This window comes from Exserohilum turcica (assembly GCF_000359705.1).
Source record: "Exserohilum turcica Et28A unplaced genomic scaffold SETTUscaffold_2, whole genome shotgun sequence".
Lineage (NCBI taxonomy): Eukaryota > Fungi > Ascomycota > Dothideomycetes > Pleosporales > Pleosporaceae > Exserohilum > Exserohilum turcicum.
In genome coordinates, this window is record NW_007360025.1 from 3,260,725 (window position 1) to 3,281,539 (window position 20,815).

The 20,815-nt window shown below is 55.5% G+C and overlaps 7 protein-coding genes across 7 annotated transcripts; 3 read left to right on the forward strand and 4 right to left on the reverse strand.

Annotated features, from left to right (window-relative positions):
* Positions 1 to 869: 869 nt before the first annotated feature.
* SETTUDRAFT_77346 (uncharacterized protein) lies at positions 870 to 1,190 on the reverse strand (the record flags this gene model as incomplete). Its single annotated transcript, XM_008026978.1, has 1 exon — positions 870 to 1,190. A coding segment is annotated over one exon (321 nt), but the record flags the coding sequence as incomplete, so codon positions are not given.
* Positions 1,191 to 2,490: 1,300 nt separating this feature from the next.
* SETTUDRAFT_19945 (uncharacterized protein) lies at positions 2,491 to 3,041 on the reverse strand (the record flags this gene model as incomplete). Its single annotated transcript, XM_008026779.1, has 2 exons — positions 2,491 to 2,681; positions 2,831 to 3,041. 2 exons carry the CDS (start codon positions 3,039 to 3,041, stop codon positions 2,491 to 2,493), a joined length of 402 nt encoding a protein of 133 aa, XP_008024970.1.
* A 1,309-nt stretch (positions 3,042 to 4,350) lies between these two features.
* On the reverse strand, positions 4,351 to 5,695 carry SETTUDRAFT_163361 (uncharacterized protein). The gene is made up of 2 exons (XM_008027643.1): positions 5,570 to 5,695; positions 4,351 to 5,515 (listed from the first exon to the last, which is right to left on the reverse strand). Exons 1-2 carry the CDS (start codon positions 5,617 to 5,619, stop codon positions 4,462 to 4,464), a joined length of 1,104 nt encoding a protein of 367 aa, XP_008025834.1. The 5' UTR covers positions 5,620 to 5,695; the 3' UTR covers positions 4,351 to 4,461.
* An 843-nt stretch (positions 5,696 to 6,538) lies between these two features.
* On the reverse strand, positions 6,539 to 10,667 carry SETTUDRAFT_171582 (uncharacterized protein; the record flags this gene model as incomplete). Its single annotated transcript, XM_008027644.1, has 3 exons — positions 6,539 to 6,758; positions 6,824 to 9,449; positions 9,567 to 10,667. 3 exons carry the CDS (start codon positions 10,665 to 10,667, stop codon positions 6,700 to 6,702), a joined length of 3,786 nt encoding a protein of 1,261 aa, XP_008025835.1. The 3' UTR covers positions 6,539 to 6,699.
* A 953-nt stretch (positions 10,668 to 11,620) lies between these two features.
* On the forward strand, positions 11,621 to 13,446 carry SETTUDRAFT_87699 (uncharacterized protein; the record flags this gene model as incomplete). Its single annotated transcript, XM_008027645.1, has 3 exons — positions 11,621 to 11,699; positions 11,750 to 12,321; positions 12,373 to 13,446. The coding sequence occupies 3 exons, from the start codon at positions 11,621 to 11,623 to the stop codon at positions 13,444 to 13,446; spliced, it is 1,725 nt and encodes a 574-aa protein (XP_008025836.1).
* A 302-nt stretch (positions 13,447 to 13,748) lies between these two features.
* SETTUDRAFT_136246 (uncharacterized protein) lies at positions 13,749 to 16,410 on the forward strand (the record flags this gene model as incomplete). Its single annotated transcript, XM_008027646.1, has 3 exons — positions 13,749 to 13,898; positions 13,972 to 14,078; positions 14,137 to 16,410. The coding sequence occupies exons 1-3, from the start codon at positions 13,760 to 13,762 to the stop codon at positions 16,408 to 16,410; spliced, it is 2,520 nt and encodes an 839-aa protein (XP_008025837.1). The 5' UTR covers positions 13,749 to 13,759.
* Positions 16,411 to 17,648: 1,238 nt separating this feature from the next.
* SETTUDRAFT_154122 (glycoside hydrolase family 78 protein) lies at positions 17,649 to 19,903 on the forward strand (the record flags this gene model as incomplete). The annotated part of the gene is made up of 5 exons (XM_008027647.1): positions 17,649 to 18,046; positions 18,113 to 18,240; positions 18,319 to 18,546; positions 18,597 to 18,796; positions 18,854 to 19,903. 5 exons carry the CDS (start codon positions 17,649 to 17,651, stop codon positions 19,901 to 19,903), a joined length of 2,004 nt encoding a protein of 667 aa, XP_008025838.1.
* Positions 19,904 to 20,815: the final 912 nt, after the last annotated feature.

Genomic DNA, 20,815 nt, shown 5'->3' on the forward strand with positions numbered 1-20,815 from the left:
TGGCTTCCCCAACGGCGGCTTCCCCAGCGGTGGCTTCCCCAACGGCGGCTTCCCCAACGGTGGCTTCCCCAGTGGCGGCTTCCCCAAGCCGTCCACTGCTGGCGCCGGCGCTGCTCACAGCGCTGAGAACTGCAACGGCGGCAAGAAGAACAAGCGCGGCCGCCTTGCTTTCCGCAACTCTCTTCGCAACTAAATGCGACTTCTCTTGACGTCTCCAAGGACACTCACGAGTCCCATGTCGCCACCGACAAAAGGAACAATGAGGTTTCTGGACTACAAAAACGAATGGTTGGACTGTGCCTTTTGCCACTCCCTTGTTTGCCATTTCTTCGACTTTTATATTCGCGGCAGTGCTGCACTTTTGATGTATATATTCAAATCCACCGATGATGTTCTCATATTCTTCTTCTGCAGTGACACTGGGTGACTGGCTTTGCTCTTGTGAATGGTTGGATTGAACATTAACTATATGCTGATTCTGACGATGGTTGGGCCCGAAGTGGAAGATCCTGATATGTTCTAGTGATGCAGCTAGAATGGCTTGGAACAATCATGTCCTACCATATGTGCTGCGATATTTTCAATAACCCCAACACCTTTCTTCCAACTGGCTTACATGTAGGACTACACTCTTACACACTAGTCTCACACCTAATCATCATCTTCGTACTCACTCCCACTCTCTTCCCACCCAAACCTTCCCACCCTCACCCACACCCACATCCCCGCCACGGCTATCAGCCTCCAACTGGGACCCCTCCTCCCGCCCCCCTCAACCCCTCCACCAACTTCCACCCAATCTCCTTCTCACGACCCGTCAACCCCTTTCTCCTCCCCCTCTTCGTCTCCTGGCCCTTGAGATATGCCCGCGCCCTCCTGACATCCTGCTCGTCAGCCAGCGGCCCAGCCTTGATTTCCGCCGCCGTCCTGCCAACCCACCACTGCGGATCATGGAGCCCGAGAAAGTCGCCTTCGCGGACCCAGTCCGGCCGCGGGATCCCCAGCTCAAACAGCTCGAAGCCAGGCGCTGCAGCGATGAGCGTGGCGTGGCGCCGGAGCAGCGAGAGCGCGGTGCGCGAAGAAGCCTCCGTGGTGCTGATTTGGAAGCGCGTGGTTTGCGCGACAGGGTTGCGCGCGCGGCGCTGCTCGTGCGTGTACTGGATGCCTGAGTGGATGCGGTCGAGGAGCTCGCTGTCGTCTTGGCTGGCGGGTGCCGCGGGAAACGGGGTTGGGCCCGGAGATGGGGTTGGGATGAAAGGTAGCCGGTGAGGAGTGTGTACGCACTGAGCATGCCGTGGTGAAGGCGATGGCGATGGCGTTTGCAGTGGTGTTATCATGGCCTCGGATACGTGCCGTCGTTTGCGGGTTCGTGTCGAGGCTACTTTGGATATGGGTATGCGCTTTCTAGGAGCAGACTCCATGGGTGATGGCGACGGGTGGGAGGAGGGCTCATAGAATGATGATTTCAATGAGTCGATGCTAGAGAGAGAGAGAGAGAGAGGTGTATCTCGTTGTAGCAATATGAGCCAGGAATCCATGATAGCCATGTAATGTAGTAGGCAGATAGTGCAGTGAAGGGGAAGCCTATAGCTGGTTTCAACATAGCGCGACGGCTGGAGTAGCACGTCCTATCACTAAGTATAGCATTTCCTCGATGCATTCTGCTGTGCAACGAATTCAGCAAGGGTTGGGATTTGGTAGATACATTCCTTTGATCAGGATATCCAGCTATGTGTTTACGGTGTTGCTTTGTTCCGACTCGACGTGCGACTGAGACGTTGACCACAGCCGTGTCGTTCACAGAGCCTAGTTATTGCTTCGACCACCAAATCTCTACGTAAGTACGACTTGGAAACGGCTATTATATGCCATTGCCAGCTCTACACTTCAGCCTTTCTTACTCTGATCAGTCTTATTTCAAGCCATGCGCGATCGACGCACTCGAACAGTACTCGTCGTGCATTGCAGTAGTTCACCAATCCCGGTACTTACTTATAGCGCCGAACACCAGTTGTGCTCGTCTTGGTGCCATGCTAGTCGTATTCGGTATCGCTCCGTGCATTCCAACGACACAACGAGACAGCTAGACGTGCCTCAACGCCAGGACATCATTCACCGCTGCATGAGATGTCGCGTAAGAAATACCAGTGTACAAGTTGTGCCGAAGCAAGAAAGATAATCGCTCAAGTCAGTCTCCAACGCTAATCACATGCAAGAGCACGACACTGCGCGCCCTCCTCTCCCCACGCATGCCTCGACACCATCATCACCCGCCAAACACTCCGCATCACCACAACACCACACTTCACAGCACGCACGTATCCCACAACAGCTCATACCATGTATCATTATAAATTCAGACATTACACACTCTCCTCGCACGGAACATACACACAAGCAAGGATACACGCTCAATCCCTAATCAGCACCATATCGCGTTTCTCACCTTCACTCTCTCTCTCTCTCTCTCTCTCTCACCCCACAAACACCCTAGAGACACTTATCCATCTGAGTGACCTCAGAACACGCATTGACGCCCGCATACGGGTCATTGCAGAGCGTGTCGCATACAACACCTGGCTTGACGAAGACACGGCCCTCCTGGCTGGGGCCCCGGTCGGACGCGGGCCACGGCAGCCGCCATTGGATTGTCGAGTCGCCGGCGTCGCAGCCGTTGGCACCTATATTGATATATTAGCTCCGCATCTTCTTCTTCGTTTCTTTCTTTCTTTCTTTCTTTGCTGCCCTGGTGTAGTCTACTGTGATGTAGTGTAGTATGGGAAGCGCAGAAAAAAAAGAGGAGGAGGAGGAAGAGGAGAATTTCACATACGGTAACCCGCGCGGCAGGCACAATAATAAGGCGCGTGCTTGATGTCTGGATGAGCCGACACGACGGTGCACGACGTGGTGATGTCGCAGAAATTCGAGCCGGGATTTGGGTTGCAGTTGGGGCATGTGGCTGGAGGCGACGGTTGATTTGGTGTAGGCGTGGCCGAGGCGAGGGCCAGAAGGGAGGCGAGGGCCAGGATCAAGGTCTTCATTGTGGATACCCGGTTTAGATTTGGCCAAAAGGCGTTTGTGTGTGTGTGTGTAGCTAAGTAAGTAATTATGTATGTATGTATGTATGTAAGGATGTATGTATGTAAGGATGTATGTATGTAAGGATGTAACAGTTATTCGTATGTACTCAAAGCGATCGTAAAGAAGCGATAGCACAACTTAAGAGAAGCTGAGAAGGGCATGAGACTATATACATACACACCCGCCCAAGTAAGCTGAGCGGTGTGTATGTATGTATGTGTGTGTGTATGGTCAGATACCAGCTTATTCCATCTCCAACGCTACCCTAGCCTTTCCGCATTCCAACTTTCACTCTGCCGGGTTGCCTCGTGCGCTAGAGCAAACGGGAGCCGCTGTCTAGCTGACCTCAGACTTGTTGCGGGGATCCATCGCTTTCCTCGTATACATGGCGTTCCCACGTGCTTCTGCTACGTACGGCGATATCTTTAGAAACAGGCAGCAAAGAAGCATGCGCCATGACCTCTTATACGAGCAGCAACGCCGGTAGCGCGTGTAAAGAGGGGAGGGAGGGGGTTTTGGAACTAGTGCCCGAGTATCGTTGAAAGCAGCAGGAAGCCAATTGTTGCCCGCTCTACTTACTGTAAGTACTAGCTTTACTCCAAGTAAAGCCGTTGTATGACGCTCCGCGTGAACCACGAAGCGGGAATTTGCTACCAGGACAACGGATCTCCAACTGCAGTTTTCCATTGGCTAGGCTCAATGAGGGTACCTACGAGACAAGGTTCGCAAGAATGATAGAGTTCATTGATTGTATGTAAGCTGACCAGCATGCATGATAAATTTCCGCACCGAAAGAAGTCTGTATCCATGTCAGTTACCGTCGCATGGCTATTTTTGGTCCTTTTTACCCACTGCGACCCTGGAGAAAATCACGGTATCCTCGTCTATACATTATTAAATAGTGGATATGTTTGGAAGAGTTTTTGTGGCCTCTAGCTGAAGGTCAGCTAGGGATGCCAAGTCGTCTGCTGGACATCTTCATTGCACCACATGGCATCGCGCCAAGTCCGCCACATGGTATGCACACAAAGCTGCGCAGCATTCCAAGTAATGGAAAGTTGGCGTAGAGTTGGCCATGGTCGTAAGGGCATGTGCTGACCAGGCTGAAGCTGAGTTGCTATTTGGTCATGAGGTCTCGTGTTCGTCGCCCGCGTTGCGGCCGGCCGGTCAGCCTGGTGAAAATCACCGTGTCGCGGCGCGTGCCGGCTGCTATTATTGAGACCGCCAAATGCATCTCACACAAGACATGGCGAAAAGAGTGAGAAAGGGGAAAAGATTGGTTGATTGATTATACTGCTATGCGCACAATGTGTGCAGCTCCAAACGCCGATGCTACGCCTCCCGATTGCCATGCTCGCAAATGAGTTGTCGTAAATGTCATCATCGCTTGCCCTTCTTGAGCACCAGGCCCTTCCAGCCCTTGCTATCCTTGATGCGTCGCAGGGCCTTGCTTGCTACCGGGTCTTTGGCTAGATCATCTAGGCAAGACTTCTTTTCCTCTTCCGTCTCGTGCTCATGGAACTCACACCACTCCTTCTCCATCTTGGGGCGCTCGCCTCGAGCTAGCATGGTGACTAGCTCGAATAGGAACGCCTGTGGAAGCTGGCTTCGTAAGGAAATCATGCGCTCGTCGTCACGATCGGGGTTCCAGTACACGGAGTACATGTCGAGGAAATACCTGCAGAGAGCCGAGTCGGGAGGGAGGCTCTCGTATGCGGCGATGACGTTGCTGTGGTCTGGCATGACTTGCAGAATTTCGTCGTTGGTCTGCCAGGCGAGAAGCACAGCACGGCGTAATCGGGGAATCGAGTATCGGTGCGCAAAGACGTAGAGAGAGACGAAACGGCGCTCCAAGAAGCCTTCCAACCCCCTCCATTTGTACGGTCGCGAGCAGCATGGGCACAGCGTCTCCTTTGGTATCTCGGGCTTTTCTGCTGGGTTGCGATGGGGTGGCGCTACCGCAACCTTTTCAGCCTCGGCCTCTCCTGGTACCTTCTCTGCACTCGCAGCTTCAGAACTAGCCGTCGTTTCAGGGGCTGCTGGAGCGCTTTCTGAAGTTGTGTCATCTTCTAGAGCAATGCCCCATGATGCGGTATCCACGTCGTCGCTTTCGCCATGCTCGGTAGGGGCGGTGCTATCGCTTCCATTGACGTGGACAGCATGTGTGGGAGGATGGACTTCCTTGCCGCCCTCGATAAGGTGGTGCGGAATAAAGCCAGTGTAAAGCCAGAGCATAAAGGCATCGAAAACGTCTGGGTTGGTGTCCTCTAGCTCCAGCGCAGTGGCGGGGCTGCTGTAAGGCGAGTCGCTCTTCTCCTCCAAGCATGTGCTAAAGTATGTCGAGCATCTCCGCAAGAGTTCGCGATGGCAGCTGAAAGACTCATTGCAGTCCTTTCGACCGACCTTGATGGTAATGATGGTTTGGTCGAAGTTTCTGGCTCGCGTTAGTCATTGGCCAGCTGCAGCTCTGGTTCAAAGTCCATGGTACCTGAACGTGTGGCCGAGCGTAGTCGCGCCCTTGGTGTTCATGAAAGGCATTTTGATGAGGTAGTCTGGTTCCATTCATCTTTGACCTGATGTGAGAAGCGCACGCATTATATCTCCGCGCTCGCACCCAAGGGTGCTGGGATGGGGTTTCAGTGACTGTACCAGCCCCATCTTGGCGTTCGACCTTGCGGCGGTCTGATGCTTGTACGAGCTTGGATGCCTTGAGCCTGAAGGCTTAAGTGGGGATACGTATTGCTTGATTGAAACGGCCAGGCGTACTGGAGCGAGTGACGGCTGGGCTTCTGTGCGAAATCTTGGGGCCAAGTAGGGGCTAGCTGGATTGGCGCGGGAAAGGATGGGTTTGAGTGCTGTTTCACCACACTTGGCGGGGAGACCGGGGGAGGATGCCTCAGCCGGTGCCCGACTTGGCGGCCCTGTGTCCAACAGCAAGGCAGCTCCGGCGCGTTGCCCAGCTTCGTTACATGCTGTGGTATAGTTGTCGATAATGCAGAGCACCTTGGCGATGCATCGTGCATTGCGATGGATTGGCATGGACGCGTTGTGACCTTAGCGGTACGGTTCGCGTCCAGACCGAACGCCTCATACTTAGCGTCGCCCATGGCCAGCTACGTAAACTTCACCTGTCACGAAACCTAACTCACCTTTGGACATGTATGTGGACGGCGTGCGACTATACGCCTCCTGGCGTGCGCGAAACACAATGTTTCATACCGCCCAGCCCACCTGCTGCTTCCCTGAGTAAGCTGCTGCTGTCGCTGCAACCAAGGGTAGGCGAGGGTGTTGTGAATATAGTAGATGAGTGGTGCCCTGCTCCGGGGGCTGCATCGCAACATGACGAGGCTGCGAGGTGAGCAATCCCAAGGCTGCGAAAAGACCAAGTGCAATGAGCTCGCGTAGCACGACGCCGATCCAGCTACTGATGCAGCCCTGCGTGAAACAGGCAGCGTGTGGTTTGGCCGTCATCTGAAAGGGCTGTTTGGAGATTAAAGGCGGTTCGTCTTTCAGAGAGCAGTTGAGATAGTTTCAGGCCGTGGTGGAAGAGCGCTACTACTACACGCTGGCGAAAAAGCGTCTTTGCGAACCCCTCCCACGTGTCCCTTTGCGGCCTAGCTACCCGCCCCACTCCCTCCACCACTCATACAAGGCAATCCCGCCTGCTGTCTGCACATCTGTACACACTGGTTAGCATGCGCTTCAAACACGACCCAAACACGGCTGCAAGGTTGAGACTTACTTAGACTTCGCGTGACGCCCACAGTCTTGATTTCCACGTTGCGGTCAATCACCGCCAGCACCTCGGCTGAAATGCCTTCTTTCTCGCTTCCCAGCACTAAGCAGCACTTCTTGGGCAGCGTCCCCACGTCCTGATGGCCAACCGTTTCTATCGCATCCCCGTCACCTAGGTACGCGCCATCGACACCTTCATACCCCAGAATACCACTACGGTCCGTTTGTTCGATGCCGACAACTTCGTATCCCTGGCTCTTCGCTTCCAGAAGGAACGCAGGAACACCCGCTTCTTTCAGCTCTTTGATAGCAAGGTGCTTCTCTGACCGCACACTCGTCGCCTTGAAATCCTTGTGCGCAACCTTCTTGACGTCGTCAATGTATAGTGCCTCTAGCCCAAACGACTCGGAAATACGTGAAAGCCCTCCCAAGTTGGTAGGGTTGTCGATTAGCGATGCGATGAGCATCACCGACGCGGGGCGCTGGTTTTGCATGCTTGGCGGACCGCTCGCCGGATGCAGGTTGTCTAGGTCGATGCCGGCTTTGGTTTGCAGTGTGATCTGGCTGCTTTGATCCGCAGTCGACTTGGTCGGGAGAGGCGCATTCGCTGGCGTGTCAACGGTCGTCTCTTTTTCTGGTCCCGTTCCTAAAGGTATGAGGGCGGGAGGGCGCGCGACATGCGCTGCTTGGTCATCACATTCAAGCACCTCGAAGTCTTCGTGTGTGACCACCTCATCTTCTGGTGTTTCAATGGAAAGATAACGTCCCTGGAAAATGCCCACCATGGTGAAGTCGGCTTCAATGTCGACCTTTAATGTCCTTATCGTCCACGGCGATGCGCTAAACTTGTCCAGACGTCGGATAAAAGCATCCATAGCCATAAGGGCGGGATTCTCGATGATGCTCTTCCAGCCCTTCTGGGTTGAAAGATCAAAGACGAGTGGGAACGCGAAATTGGCTTCATGGCGTATCTGGACTTTGGGACTGGCCGAATACGCGTTGAGCTGCATCATGAGCTTGGCGGTGAAGTCCTCAGGCTCATAGGGCGCGACAAGAAGGCCAAGTTTGACCAGGCTGGCGATATGTATGGGGCTATGCTCATCCAAATTCTGGAGCTGCTCTATGATCCTGGAAGACTTGCCTGGGAACTGGCGGTAGATGCGAGCCGTGGTCCATTCGAGTAGATGACGATAGCGTGGCCATGATTCCAATGTCAAGGCATGAGTGAGTCCGTCGAGATACCCATCTGCATCCGACTCAACGATGCAGTAATGGCTCAGCAACAGCATCGCCTGTAGCTGCAGCGTCTTTTTCCAGGGACTTTTGACGGCGACTGGCGGTTGCTGGTCTTTCCAAGGCTGGAGCAGGCGGCCCAGTATACTTTTAGCAACATCCAGCTGTCCCTCGGGGAAACGTCGCAACATGTCCAGAACAGCTGTGTAGGCATGCCACTCTCGTAATCCATAGTAGGACGTGTACGTTCGGTGCGGTAGATATTGCTGCAGCTTTTCAGCAGCCACGACCTCGAACAAGAACTCGGATCTGATCGAGGCGGGATCATTAATAAAGTCCAGAATATACTCTTCGAAGGGAAGGATACCAATTATCGATGGGTTTGCAAAAGCCGCTTTGCGTAGCGCCTTTGCAAGAGCCGCCAGTACATATGACCTGCCCTTTGCTAACCTTGCAAGACGGGACATGGCTTTGGAAAGAAGATTGGCGAGGTCAGCATTGGATGCTTCAGAGTCATTTTGGCGTTGCGCGACGCAGATGTGGATGCATGTCGGGTGGAAGAGCAAAGGCGGAAGATGAACAGCGAATGGTCGAATGAAGTCGCGTATTTCGGCCTCCTCCCAAAGGGCTGCTAAAGCGGTATGCAACTCATCGGGATCGATAGCAGCGACATCTGCCTGATCAAGTAGATCAGTCAAGGCTTTGCAGGCCGGCGCAAAAGCAGGGCCTTGAATGCAGCTATGCTTTGACTCACGTAAGTCTTGCAAGAAAAGCGGTAGGGAGAGCGGCTTCTTGTCATTGCGATTCGAAAGGGTCGCTGGCACGGATTGATCCACTTGTTCCTCTAGCTTCCTACAACGATCACGGAGAGACTCCTCTGTCGGTATCATCTCGGAACCCGAATCAGACCGAACAAGGCTGCATATTTTTCGGCAGTGAATGCTGTGCAGATCGCTCGCTACTTCTGGAAGGCCCGGAAGTCTTGCGAGACTTAAGATCTCCGCAACTTCAGAGGACGCGAGCTCATGACGCGCCAGCGAATTTTCGTGTCGCGTCGTCAGACCTCGTATGAGGCCATTCAAGAGGTACATTATCGCCGGCTGGAATAATCGACCCCGAGCATTCATGATGAAGCGAACCACGCCCAACAAGATGGCGCGGCCACCGCGGTTGTCCACGTCGTATTCTTGGATGCTGTAGTCATTCGACGGTATGAATGATGGACTATCTTCAGTATGGGATGCGAATCGTGCAATGACAGCAGCCAGCGCTTCTCCGTGTGCGCAAACGGTTTTGGTGCGGGTGGCGGTAAGGGTTGATGTGAAGAGGCTGCCGTCTGTTGCCCATGGGAGAAAGCCGTCGAAGAGAAAGTGGATATGGCCGCTGATGTCGCCACGCCCCTGTTGGAATGAATTAGCATCTTGGGGCTAAACTTCTCCCATACAGCTGTTTCGCAATTCACAGCCTTTCCTCGACGGGATAAATCCACTCAAAATAACATAAAGATGGCTGCTTACCTGAGTGACAAAGTCCATATACCAGCGACCGATCGTCTTCCTGACACTCTCTTGAATCAATGGATCGAGAGCTGCAGTGAGTAGGGTGATTGTCATAGCCGGAGTGACTTTCGACGGAAGTGCATTTGAAGATCCGAGTAGTCTGGTCATGGACAAGAGAGAATCTTCCACTTGCCCAGTGTATCGATGCAGAACAATCGTCTCAAAGAGTGTCGAGTAGAGATCGTAGCTTTCTCGGTCTGTGCGACTTGCAGTGTATTGCATCGACGGGGTATCAATGCAGTCTGTTGTAGCGAGGAGAGACTGTCGAATGATGCCGAGGCAGTACTTGCGCTGATCTGCATGGCCTTTGACGAGACCGAGCCTCAGCTTCTTCCAGTACTGCTCGTCCTTGACGCATTCGAACTTGAGACCACCAGAGGCCGCGAGCGAGATCCATTGGAACCACGTCCGGTAGATGTTGCTTGATCTCGCAGCAAAACGCTTCACGTCAAGAGTGCTGAGCTGGCTCCACAGTGACTGGTCAATGATGCGGTTGAGCTCGATGGGTGAGTCTACTCTTCGGTCTTTCAACATTGAGAAGAAAGCGGACAAGGTGTCATGTGCAATCCCATCTAGCCCGTCCACACTGACAAAGCTGGATAGGAGACCAAGGGTCTCGGCATCGACCATATGGTTCTGCGCCCCTGGGACCCAGAAGCAGCATTTCAGAAACCCAAGGTATGCTTTTGCGGGCTCGAGGGTTTCCGGGTCTTCGCGTGGAAGATCGTGCCTTGATCGAGAGAGGGCTGTGTAAAGCCCAGTTTTGAGATGAGCAGCCACAAGCGCTTCGCTGTGGAGACACAGCTCTGCGACCGTGTAGAGACGGTCTGTGGACGATTCGTCGGCAAGGCGGCCCAAAACGACGGCCCATAGCTGCGTATGCTGCAGAGAGCTCGCAGCGCCACCGTCGGTTTGGTTGGTAGGCAATAGTCGAACGCAAATGTCGAGGGCGTCGGTGTCGATCCCCTGTGGTGCGGCTTTGAGCTTGGCGAGGCTGGCGTCGAAAGCCGCCTGTCGGGTATGCCCGTCCAGCAGCCTCAGCACCGCAGCCGTAGCCATATCGGTGAGTGATTGCGTCAGCGAGGCTGTGCAGTGGACAGCGCTGGCGTTTCAGGTAGTGCGGTGTGAAGATGCTTTTGAATTTCCGATGCTGTTCTAGCGACGACCAGGTCCGACCAGTCACGTTTCTGCCACGAAATTTTTAGTCGCTCCCACGCCATTGCACCGCCTCGGAACGTGACCGTGAAACGACAGTCCCGTGCTTGAGAACATGGCGGGAAGTTCCAGCTCGAACGCTGCGGATGCAACGGCGAGGCATGAACGAAGGGGAGGGGCGCGCCCCTGACTCTTGTTGGTTTTTCCCTCGATGCTGTCATGGCTGCAGGCGTATGCTGGGTCCCGCGTGTGTAGCACGCAGCCCGTCAGCCCTTGACACGCCTCATTTCGGGGGTGGCAGCGGTGTACAGCCAGGCATGCCGTGGCTAGTGAGGCCCTGCTGGCGGTGGGTTGGGCTGCTTTTTGTGTAGTCCGGGTAACTGGTCGAGCGTGGATGACGTAGGCAGAGGGTCTTGCGGCGCGCAGCAGTGAGCAACGGATGCGCAGTGTGGATGGTGTCGAGACGGGCGGACGATCGGCCTCGCTGCTTGCGCCCACGGCATGGCGGCGGGCGCTTCATTTTGGTCGAGCCGCCATGGATGAGGCTCTCGCGCCGCCTTCCTCGCGGCGCGTCGCCGTGTGAGAGGGCGCGGAGGGCAGGGCGCCAAGCAGTGACGTGTTATCGCACCCGGCAACGGCGTGTTGACACGGCCCAAACAATGCCCCTCGAGTCATGGCAGGCGCGACCCGTGCGCCCGCTCAACACTACCATGCGCCTGCTCTACACTGACCGGTCCAAGTATCTCAGGCAATCCCGTCACCCTTTATCAAGCGGCGCAATCGACCCAGAAATGTATCCGCTACACACGACCGCATCGGCCCCCTCGATGCGCGCGTCCGACGTCTCCTATGCCCACATGTCTCCCTCTACGCCCGTCAACGCCGATCCCGGCAATGTCAAGGTCGTGGTGCGATGCCGCGCCTTTGTGCCCAGAGGTACGCCCGCAGGCCCCAATGGATGCGGCCCGGATGCTGATTCACGCCAGAGAAGGAGAGGGGCATCAAGTGCCTGATCCGCATGGACCCCGCGACGCAGAAGACGACGCTGCATGCCCCCGACAACATCCGCGACAGCACTGGGCGCCGCGTCCACGAGGACAAGGAGTTCACCTTTGATCGCTCGTACTGGTCGCACGACGAGAGCGACCCGCACTATGCCCACCAGGAAGATGTGTACCGCTCGTTCGGCGAGGAGTTCCTCGACCACAACTTCGCTGGATACCATACCTGCATCTTCGCATACGGACAGACGGGCTCCGGCAAGAGCTATACCATGATGGGCACACCAGAGAACCCGGGCCTGATCCCACGAACCTGCGAGGAGCTGTTTGCCCGCATCAGACACGAGCCCTCGCCCAACACCAACTACCACGTCCAGGTCTCCTACTTTGAGGTTTACAACGAGCACGTGCGAGACTTGCTCCAGCCTAGGACAAACCCGCCCGTGTACCTGAAGATCCGCGAGAGCCAGAAGGATGGCGTCTACGTGCAGGGCTTGACCGAGGCTGAGGTCAAGTCGTATACCGATGTCGCGCGCCTGATGAAGATTGGCGACATGGTGTGTATACTGGCTTCCTTGTCTCTGGACCACATGCTAACAATCATGTAGAGCAGGACGACTGCCTCGACCAAGATGAATGACACTTCGTCTCGCTCCCACGCTGTCTTCACGATCCGTCTGAAGCAGATTACCCACTCGCTTCTCTCGGATGAGACGATTGAGCGTACCGCACGCATGCGTCTTGTCGATCTCGCGGGTTCCGAACGCGCAAAGTCGACAGAAGCCACTGGCGCGCGCTTGAAGGAAGGAGCCCAGATCAACAAATCCCTTACAACACTGGGTCGTGTGATCGCTGCCCTGGCAGACCCCCGGCGGCAGGGCACCAAGGGGCGACGGCCTCGCGAGGTAGTTCCATACCGCGATTCGGTATTGACATGGCTTCTCAAAGACTCGCTCGGCGGAAACAGTAAGACGGCCATGGTGGCGTGTGTGGCTCCCGCCGACTATGACGAGACGCTTTCTACTCTCCGCTATGCCGACCAAGCCAAGCGCATCCGCACCCGTGCCTCGGTCAACCAGGACTGCATGTCGGCTGCACAGCGAGACGCCCAGATTGCCGAGATGTCCGAACAGATTCGAAGTCTACAGGTGTGTGTCAATGCTGCCAGCCAGCGCAAGAGGGAAGAGGCGACCGAGCTGGACGAGTACCAGAGGCAGGTTGCCCTCATGCAACGTCTCATGGAAGAAAACCGACAAGTGTCGGCAGCAAAGATCAAGGCGCTCACCTCGGAAGTCGAGGAGCTTCGCCCGCTCAACGCAACCCTCCATGCAGAGATTGACTCGCTGCGCCGCCACCTTGCTCTCGCGCTCGGAGAACTCAAGAACCCCATTGTCTTGCCGCCGCCCAGAGAGCTCGGCTCGCCAAACTTTGAAAGCGAAGACTGGATGGGCGAAGACTATGAAGATGAATCCATGCCGGTTGCCGGTGATGGTGAGGTCAGTGACAATGACTCTGACTCTGGCTACGATGAGGGCGACCATGATGAATTGGCTCAGGAGCTGCAACACGAGGCGGAGAATTTCCTCAAGGACCTGGGCATGTTCCGCAAGAAGGTCGGCAGCGATGTTGAACGATTTGGACTACACGAGAAACTTGACGATATCATGGAACACGGCATCTGATTGTTGCGGGCTGGGGTATGACTTTCTTGGAGTTGGGTAGGATACGGCGTGGAATTGGTTACGAATGCATGAGCGACGGCGTTTTCTTGGATGCGGGCGACACAGGCCCGAAAGTAGATAGCAGTATGTAGTTGATCACGATAGCAAAGAAGACTGTCACGCGTGTGGACAAAGTGCGCAGATAAAGTTCCCTGGAGTGGTATTGTGCCTCGGCGAGTGCGGAGAGCTATGACCGCGACTCCCAAGCTCCAACCTGGGCCGCACCAAGCCTCCGACAACCTGCGCCATGATACCCCGATAGGCGCGACCAAACATGTCCAAGCCAACAGCCAACTGGGAAAAGGTCGGCGACAAGTTCTACAGGAAGATCCAGCTCTACCAGGCCGTCTTCGACCAGGATCTCGAGCTTGAAAACTACCATGTGGTGGGGGCGCCGTACAGCGGTGCTGTAGGTAGGTATGTCCCGCTTGCCTGCCATTGACTGCGCATAGCTGTGTTGGGCCTGGGCTTGGCTGACTGCACTAGCCATCTATCGCGATGAAGACAAGCTGCAGACGTATCGTGGGCCTGGGGCGTCCAAGTCGAGCATCGACATCTACAGCTGCGCGGGCAAGCTGATCCGAAGCATCAACGTGCGGCACCTCGACACGAACGCGCGCGACCGCAACAGGATATGCTGACAGGCTGCAGTGGGACAAGGGATCGATCAAAGGCCTGGGCTGGTCAGAGGACGAGAAGCTGCTCGTCGTCACAGCAGACGGCACCGTGCGCTGCTATTACGGCCTGCAGGGCGACTTCGTGCCCTTTACGCTTGGCCACGATGCCGAAGATGTCGGCGTGGTGTCGTGCAAATTCTATAGCACCGGCTTTGTCGCGCTGCTCGGAAACAACCACCTCATCTCTGTCACGTCGTATACGGAACCGCGCCCGAAACTCCTTGCCATCCCGCCGACCGACCCTGTCATATCATGGAGCATCGTGCCGCCTGCATATTCGCTGTCACGCTCAGTCGAGGTCATTCTTGCCATCGGCACGACGCTCTATGTCGTCGATGCGACGGAAGCAGAAGACCGGAATTTCGATGCGGGGCCCTTCATGCACATCAGCGTCAGTCCGCGCGCAGAGTTCCTAGCATTCTATACGCAAGACGGGAAGGTCTGGGTTGTCAGCGGTGACTGGAGCGAAAAGCTCAGCGAGTACGACAGCAAGATCAAGACAGTACCCAAGGACATGGAGTGGTGCGGTTCAAACGCCGTCGCACTGGCGTGGGAGGACGAGGTACATTTGATTGGCCCCAGGAGCGCTGCCACAAAGTTCTACTACGACACTTGGGTCCATTTGCTGCCAGACGTCGACGGCATCCGCCTCCTCACGAATGACGTATGCGAGTTCATCCAGAAAGTGCCGGACGAAGCGGTCGATGTCTTCAGGCTAGGGTCTGACTCGCCTGCTGCAAACCTTCTCGAGGCCTCTTCTCTTCTGGAGCAGAAGAGCCCGAAAGCGGATGACCTGATCCAGCTGATACGGCCAAGCCTGGGCGAGGCCGTGGATACCTGTATCAAGGCTGCTGCGCACGAGTACAACATTCATTGGCAAAAGTCGCTGTTGAAAGCCGCCTCGTACGGAAAGTCGGTGTTGGACCTGTACTCGTCCGACGACTTTGTTGACACATGCGACACATTGCGAGTGCTGAACGCTGTGCGCTTCTACGAAGTTGGACTGCCACTCAGCTATGATCAATACCGTCGCATGACACCCGAGAAACTCGTTGAACGTCTGACGAACCGCAGCGAATACCTTCTGGCGCTGCGGATAGCCGAGTACCTGCATCTACCGGCGAATCATATCTATGGCCATTGGGCGCAGCAAAAAGTTCGTGTGTCTACCGACCCGGAGGAAGAGATATGCGGCTTGATTGTCAAGAAGCTTCACGGCAAACCAGGCGTCTCTTTCGAAGAGATTGCCCGCGCGGCGTATGACGAGGGCCGTGTTCGTCTCGCGACTGAACTGCTCGATTACGAACCTAGAGCTGGCAAGCAAGTGCCGCTGCTCCTCAACATGAAAGAAGACAATATTGCGCTTGACAAGGCTATCGAGTCAGGCGACACTGATCTCGTCTATCACGTCCTCCTTCAGTTGCGCAAGAAGCTGCCACTCGCTTCGTTCTTCCGGGTCATCAACAGCCGGCCAGTCGCGACCGCTCTTGTGGAATCGTCGGCTTGGGATCAAGATCGCGATTTACTGAAGGACCTGTACTATCAAGACGACCGGCGACTGGATGGATCCAACCTCCTATTGTCTGAAGCCCTTTCGCAAGACAACCAGCCTGCCGTGCAGGATAAATTGAAGCTAGCATCCAAGTACCTTCAAGACTCTCGCGACAATGCGGCCACCTTCCAACGCCAGGCCATAGACGATGCAGCCAAACTGCTTCGCCTTCAAACACAATTTGAAACAGACCTTAATGGGCCGAGAGACGCCTCCGCTGTTGGCGCATTGCCAGGCCAGACGTACGTTGGTCTCTCGGCAAACGAGACAATGTTCCAGCTCATCCGCCACGGACATACCAAGCGCGCTCAAAAAGTACAGTCAGAATTCAAGATCAACGACAAGACATTTACATATGTCCGTCTCCGCGCCCTGGTGGCAGCACGCCATTGGGTTGAGCTTGAGGAGTTTGCAAAGCAGAAGAAGAGTCCCATTGGCTGGGAGCCGTTCTTCAACGAGATTCTCGGCGCCGGCAACACCAGAGTTGCATCTGTATTTATTCCAAAGTGCACGACGCTGTCAGTACCAGAGCGCGTGGAAATGTGGACCAAGTGCGGGCTGCTGGTCAAGGCAGGCGAAGAGGCCTTCAAAGCAAAGGACAGGGACTTACTCGACGAGATCCGCGCCAAGGCCGGTGGAAGCGCCGCAGTGGAGATTGAGCGACTCCTCGGCATGTTGCCCCAAAGCAAGAAATAGTCTGAAGAATGAAATACACGAGTGTTCCGATTGGACGTGGAATACTCTCCCATGATACTTACTTCCACTTTCCCGCATTGGCACCAGCTGCTTGCAAAGTTTAAAATCCATACTTACCTTACCTTGGCCGTGTAGGGCCCAGAACGACTTAGCTGCCCAAATCGCCAGCGTTAGTGTCTCCCTCTCCACGATCTTGATCTTGATCTTTGTTTCCCCCCCCCCCGCGTCACGGACCCACACGCATCGCCTGGGTGCCCTTCTTCCGCGGCGCGCAGATTACCACATACACATACGCAGATAAAGAGAGATGAACAAAGAAAAGCCTTCGACCCAGTCCTTTTCTTCCTCCCACAAACACACACACACACACACATACGTACAGACTCGTCATCCGTCCCTGTGAGTATCCCCCCCGCCCTCGCGATCGCCGAAAAAAAAAGCCCAGCAGCCAGCACCACCAGTGTTGAGTGCTAGTAGCCCATCTTCTTTTCCCCGCATTTACCAGGGTATCCACATCCGCACCCGCTGCCCGCATCCGTAGCCCACAGCCCACAGCCTACAGCCCACAGCCCATACATATGCAAGTCTACACCTCCGTAGCACATGCGCTTCCGACGCGCACCCAGTAATGACGCATGCATACATGTCTACTCCAGCGAAAGAGTTTCCCCCCTCTTCCTTTCTCTCCCCAATGCCAATGCCAGTGCCAGTGCCAGTGCCAGTGCTAGTACTAGTACTAGTACCATCCTGATGATCCGTCAGCTCTTCGGCGTGTAATTGACCGAGCAACTGGGATCAGTTAGGTGTGGGTGTGTGTGTGTGTGTGTGTGTGGAGGGGAGTCAGGATAGCGGAAGTTAGATATGCTGAGAGGGGTAAATAAGGAAAAGAAATGTTCTTATTGGATTGCTCTGTGCGGGCTTGAAGAGGGGGGGGGGAAGCGGGACTTTTGGCCGAGGTACTAGTGCTAGTACAAAAGGTGCGTGGGGAACGCGGGAGAGGCGGGAGAGGCGGGCGGAAAAAGATCAGAGTATGTGTTTTGCATGTACAAGTAGAGTCAGTAGATGTACCGACGTGGTCTCCCGAGACAATTTATGTAGTATAAGCGTGGATATTACACATTTCTTGGTAGTGAGCGGGCCATATTTATATCTCCGTGTTTAATATTTATTGATTTTTGTTTGGGTGCCTGTCTGCCCTGTTTTTTTGGTTGTTGTGATTGTCGTGGTTATACGCAACAATGCGGGTGCCAGCAGCACCCTTACTGCTGCTCTCTAATGCTGCAGCAGCAACAGCTATCCCATACGAAGAATATATTCTCGCTCCGAAATCGCGGGTCCTGCACCCGGTCTCTGTGCACAGCAGCAATGGCTCTGTGACGGATCCGGCCAGTCTGACAACCGCACATGCGAACGGCAGTGGTGGTAGTAGTAGTAGTAGTAGTGGGAGTTCGATATTCACGGGCGCGGCGGCAACAGCGTACGATTTCGGCATCAACATTGCTGGTCCCGTGAGTCTAGCCATTGGCTCCGTGTCGTCGCCAGATACATATGTCGGCGTCACCTTCACCGAAAGCTCGCTGTGGATCAGCAACAAGAGCAGCGACGCGACAGCCGATGCGGGCCTCGACGAGACGCTGTGATTCCATGTCACGGGCGCAGGGACATATACGGCACCGCGGGAGAAGCTGCGCGGCGGATTCAGATACATGACGCTCGTGCACAACGGGACGGGCAGCGTCGAGGTGGCGGAAGCGAGCGTCGAGTACACGGCCATGCCGCATTGGAGCGGCGACGCGCTGCGCAATTATACGGGGTACTTTCACTGCGATGGTAAGTACAGGCAGTGTTACGGCTTGAGCCAACACGGTGGAGGAGTTGCGGATACGGGCTAATCATGGCGTTGTGTAGATGAGCTGCTGAATCGCATTTGGTACGCAGGCGCATATACAAATCAGTTGTGTACGACTTCGCCCGACACGGGGAATGCGCTGGTAGAGCTCCTCGACCTGAATAATAGCGTTTCGGGCGGACCGAATGATGTGCCGCCGACGACGTGGTATTACGACTATACGGTTACAAAGGGGAGCAGTACGCTCGTTGATGGGGCCAAGAGAGATAGGTTGGTGTGGGCCGGAGGTATGTTGATGGAGTTGACGGAACTGTACAAAGCTGATTGACGGCCACAGATATGGCGATTGCCGTGCCGGCGATTGTTGTTTCGACCAACGACGTCGTATCGGTTGAGAATGCGCTCAACTCGCTGTTCGCGGTGCAAAACAAGACGACTGGCGTGCTGCCGTATGCTGGCCGGCCGTTCTTCACCATCCTTTCGTTTACATACCATCTGTACACTCTGATTGGTGTTGCAGATCATTATCTTTATACGGTAAGGCTTTCTCAGCGGTGGCGTTGACATGTGTGTAGGCTAACTGTAGGTTGCTAGGGCGACTTGTCTTACCTTCGTTCCCTGTGGGACCAGTACAAACTCGCTCTGAGCTTTTCGATCAATAGCATTGATTCGAGCGGTCTCATGAACGTCACTTCGGGGGCCGATTGGCTCCGCTTTGGCATGGGTGGACACAACATCGAAGCCAATGCAATCCTGTACTATACGATCAACCAAGCCATCTACCTTGCCGGTGCGCTGAATGACACGGCCAACGTGCCCAGCTGGCGCGAGACAGCTGAACGCGTCAAGACAGCGGCCAATGAGCTGCTCTGGGTCGAAGCCGAGGGCATGTACAGAGACAATGAGACGACGACGCTAATGCCGCAGGACGGAAACTCGTGGGCTGTCGTGGCCAACCTCACTATCAACGCAACCCAAGTCTCTCAGATTAGCAACCGTTTGGCCGGGCGATGGACACGGTACGGTGCGCCTGCGCCCGAGGCCGGAAGCACTGTTTCGCCCTTTATCTCTGGCTTCGAACTGCAAACACACTTTCTCGCGGGCAATACGTCAGCAGCGCAGGCCCTCATGCGCTTGCAATGGGGTTTCATGCTTGATGACCCCCGCATGACGAACTCGACCTTTATCGAGGGCTATAGCACCACGGGCGAGCTGATCTATGCGCCATACAAAAACAGCCCACGTATCAGTCACGCCCATGGCTGGGCAACGGGCCCAACGTTGTCGCTGACGCAGTATGTGGCGGGCATCGAGCTACTTACAGCGGGCGGAGCTACTTGGCGAATTGCTCCTTCGCTGGGAGACTTGACCGTTGCCGATGCAGGGTTCAGCACAGCATTGGGCTTCTTTGGCGCCAGAACGCAGGTTGCCAATGGTAGCGTGGTGCTAGAGTTTGAGACCCCTGAAGGGACAACGGGTTCAGTGCATGTGCCGGTGCTCAGTTGCAACGGCAGGCTCGCCATGAGCGGGGGACAAGGATCGGGCTGTGAGTGTGCTCAAGACGTTTTGGCAGGACAAGAGAGCGTTGCTGTGGAGAATGTGGCGGGTGGGCGGTGGAAGGCTACTTTCCAGTGCCGGGAGTAGCCTGTAGGTCTTTCCCGCTTGGTTAGTAGGTGTAAATGTGCGTCTCTGTTGGAGAGGAGTTTCTTGTCAACATGTGCACCATCTAGGCATGGTCAGCGAGCGTAGAGCAAAACATGTTACTCCAAGTGGCTCCGTCAGCCATGAATCCTCAACATGTCCTGGCAACGCAGTGCCTTCGCCGCGGAGCATCGGGATCGCACGGCATCCTCAGCTTTGGTTCGTATTGTCGCTGTTGCACGCAAGCCTTTCCCTGCTGGCGGGGCTGTGATCAGGTTTCTGGTGCAGTATGCCTGGTAATAAGGCCAAAAACTATGGGGCTGACTAATGCCGTTAGCCGGAAGCGACGAGAAGGCGTCTTGTTTCCGGGCACCTGGAGTAACGCTAGGCCGTGTTGTGTAAGAGGTCGACGGAGCAACGAGGATGCATGGCTGCTGCTTTTTGACGGCACCGCGTGCGGGCGGTGCAGGCCGACAACAAGCAAATAAAAGGGACCGTGTTTTGGCCAGCGGGCGGCCAGGTCGAGCGGCCAAGGTGTGTAAGGGTGTGTCAGGGCGCGAGGGACGAACAGCGGGCGTGTGTGTTGGCGGAGGGTTTGCCATGCGTCGACGGCATTGGCATGGCGGTTTCGGCATGCGGGCGGCAATGGTCGTCGCAGCTGCACGCCCTGGCAGGCGATGGCGAGATGACGCCCACTAGGAATGCAAATGCACGCCATACAGGCATGCTGACATGCAGAGTGCCGGCATCATCCATGGCCGACGCTCGACTGCGGCGGCACCCCGCCGTGAGTGGCGGCGGCGTGTGGTGTGGTGAAACTGGCGTTCCCATCGACGCAGCGCGGGCCGTTGCCCCTCGCAACCGACGCTCCAAAGGGCCCGGGGGGCGGCAACCACTATGACCACCGAGTCGCTT

Excerpts from the sequence above, each read along its gene's own strand:
- SETTUDRAFT_163361 (XM_008027643.1), bottom strand. The coding sequence starts at position 5,619 with ATGCCTTTCATGAACACCAAGGGCGCGACTACGCTCGGCCACACGTTC. Across the intron at positions 5,516-5,569 it reads ACGCTCGGCCACACGTTCAG|AAACTTCGACCAAACCATCA; the intron begins GTACCATGGACT and ends AACGCGAGCCAG.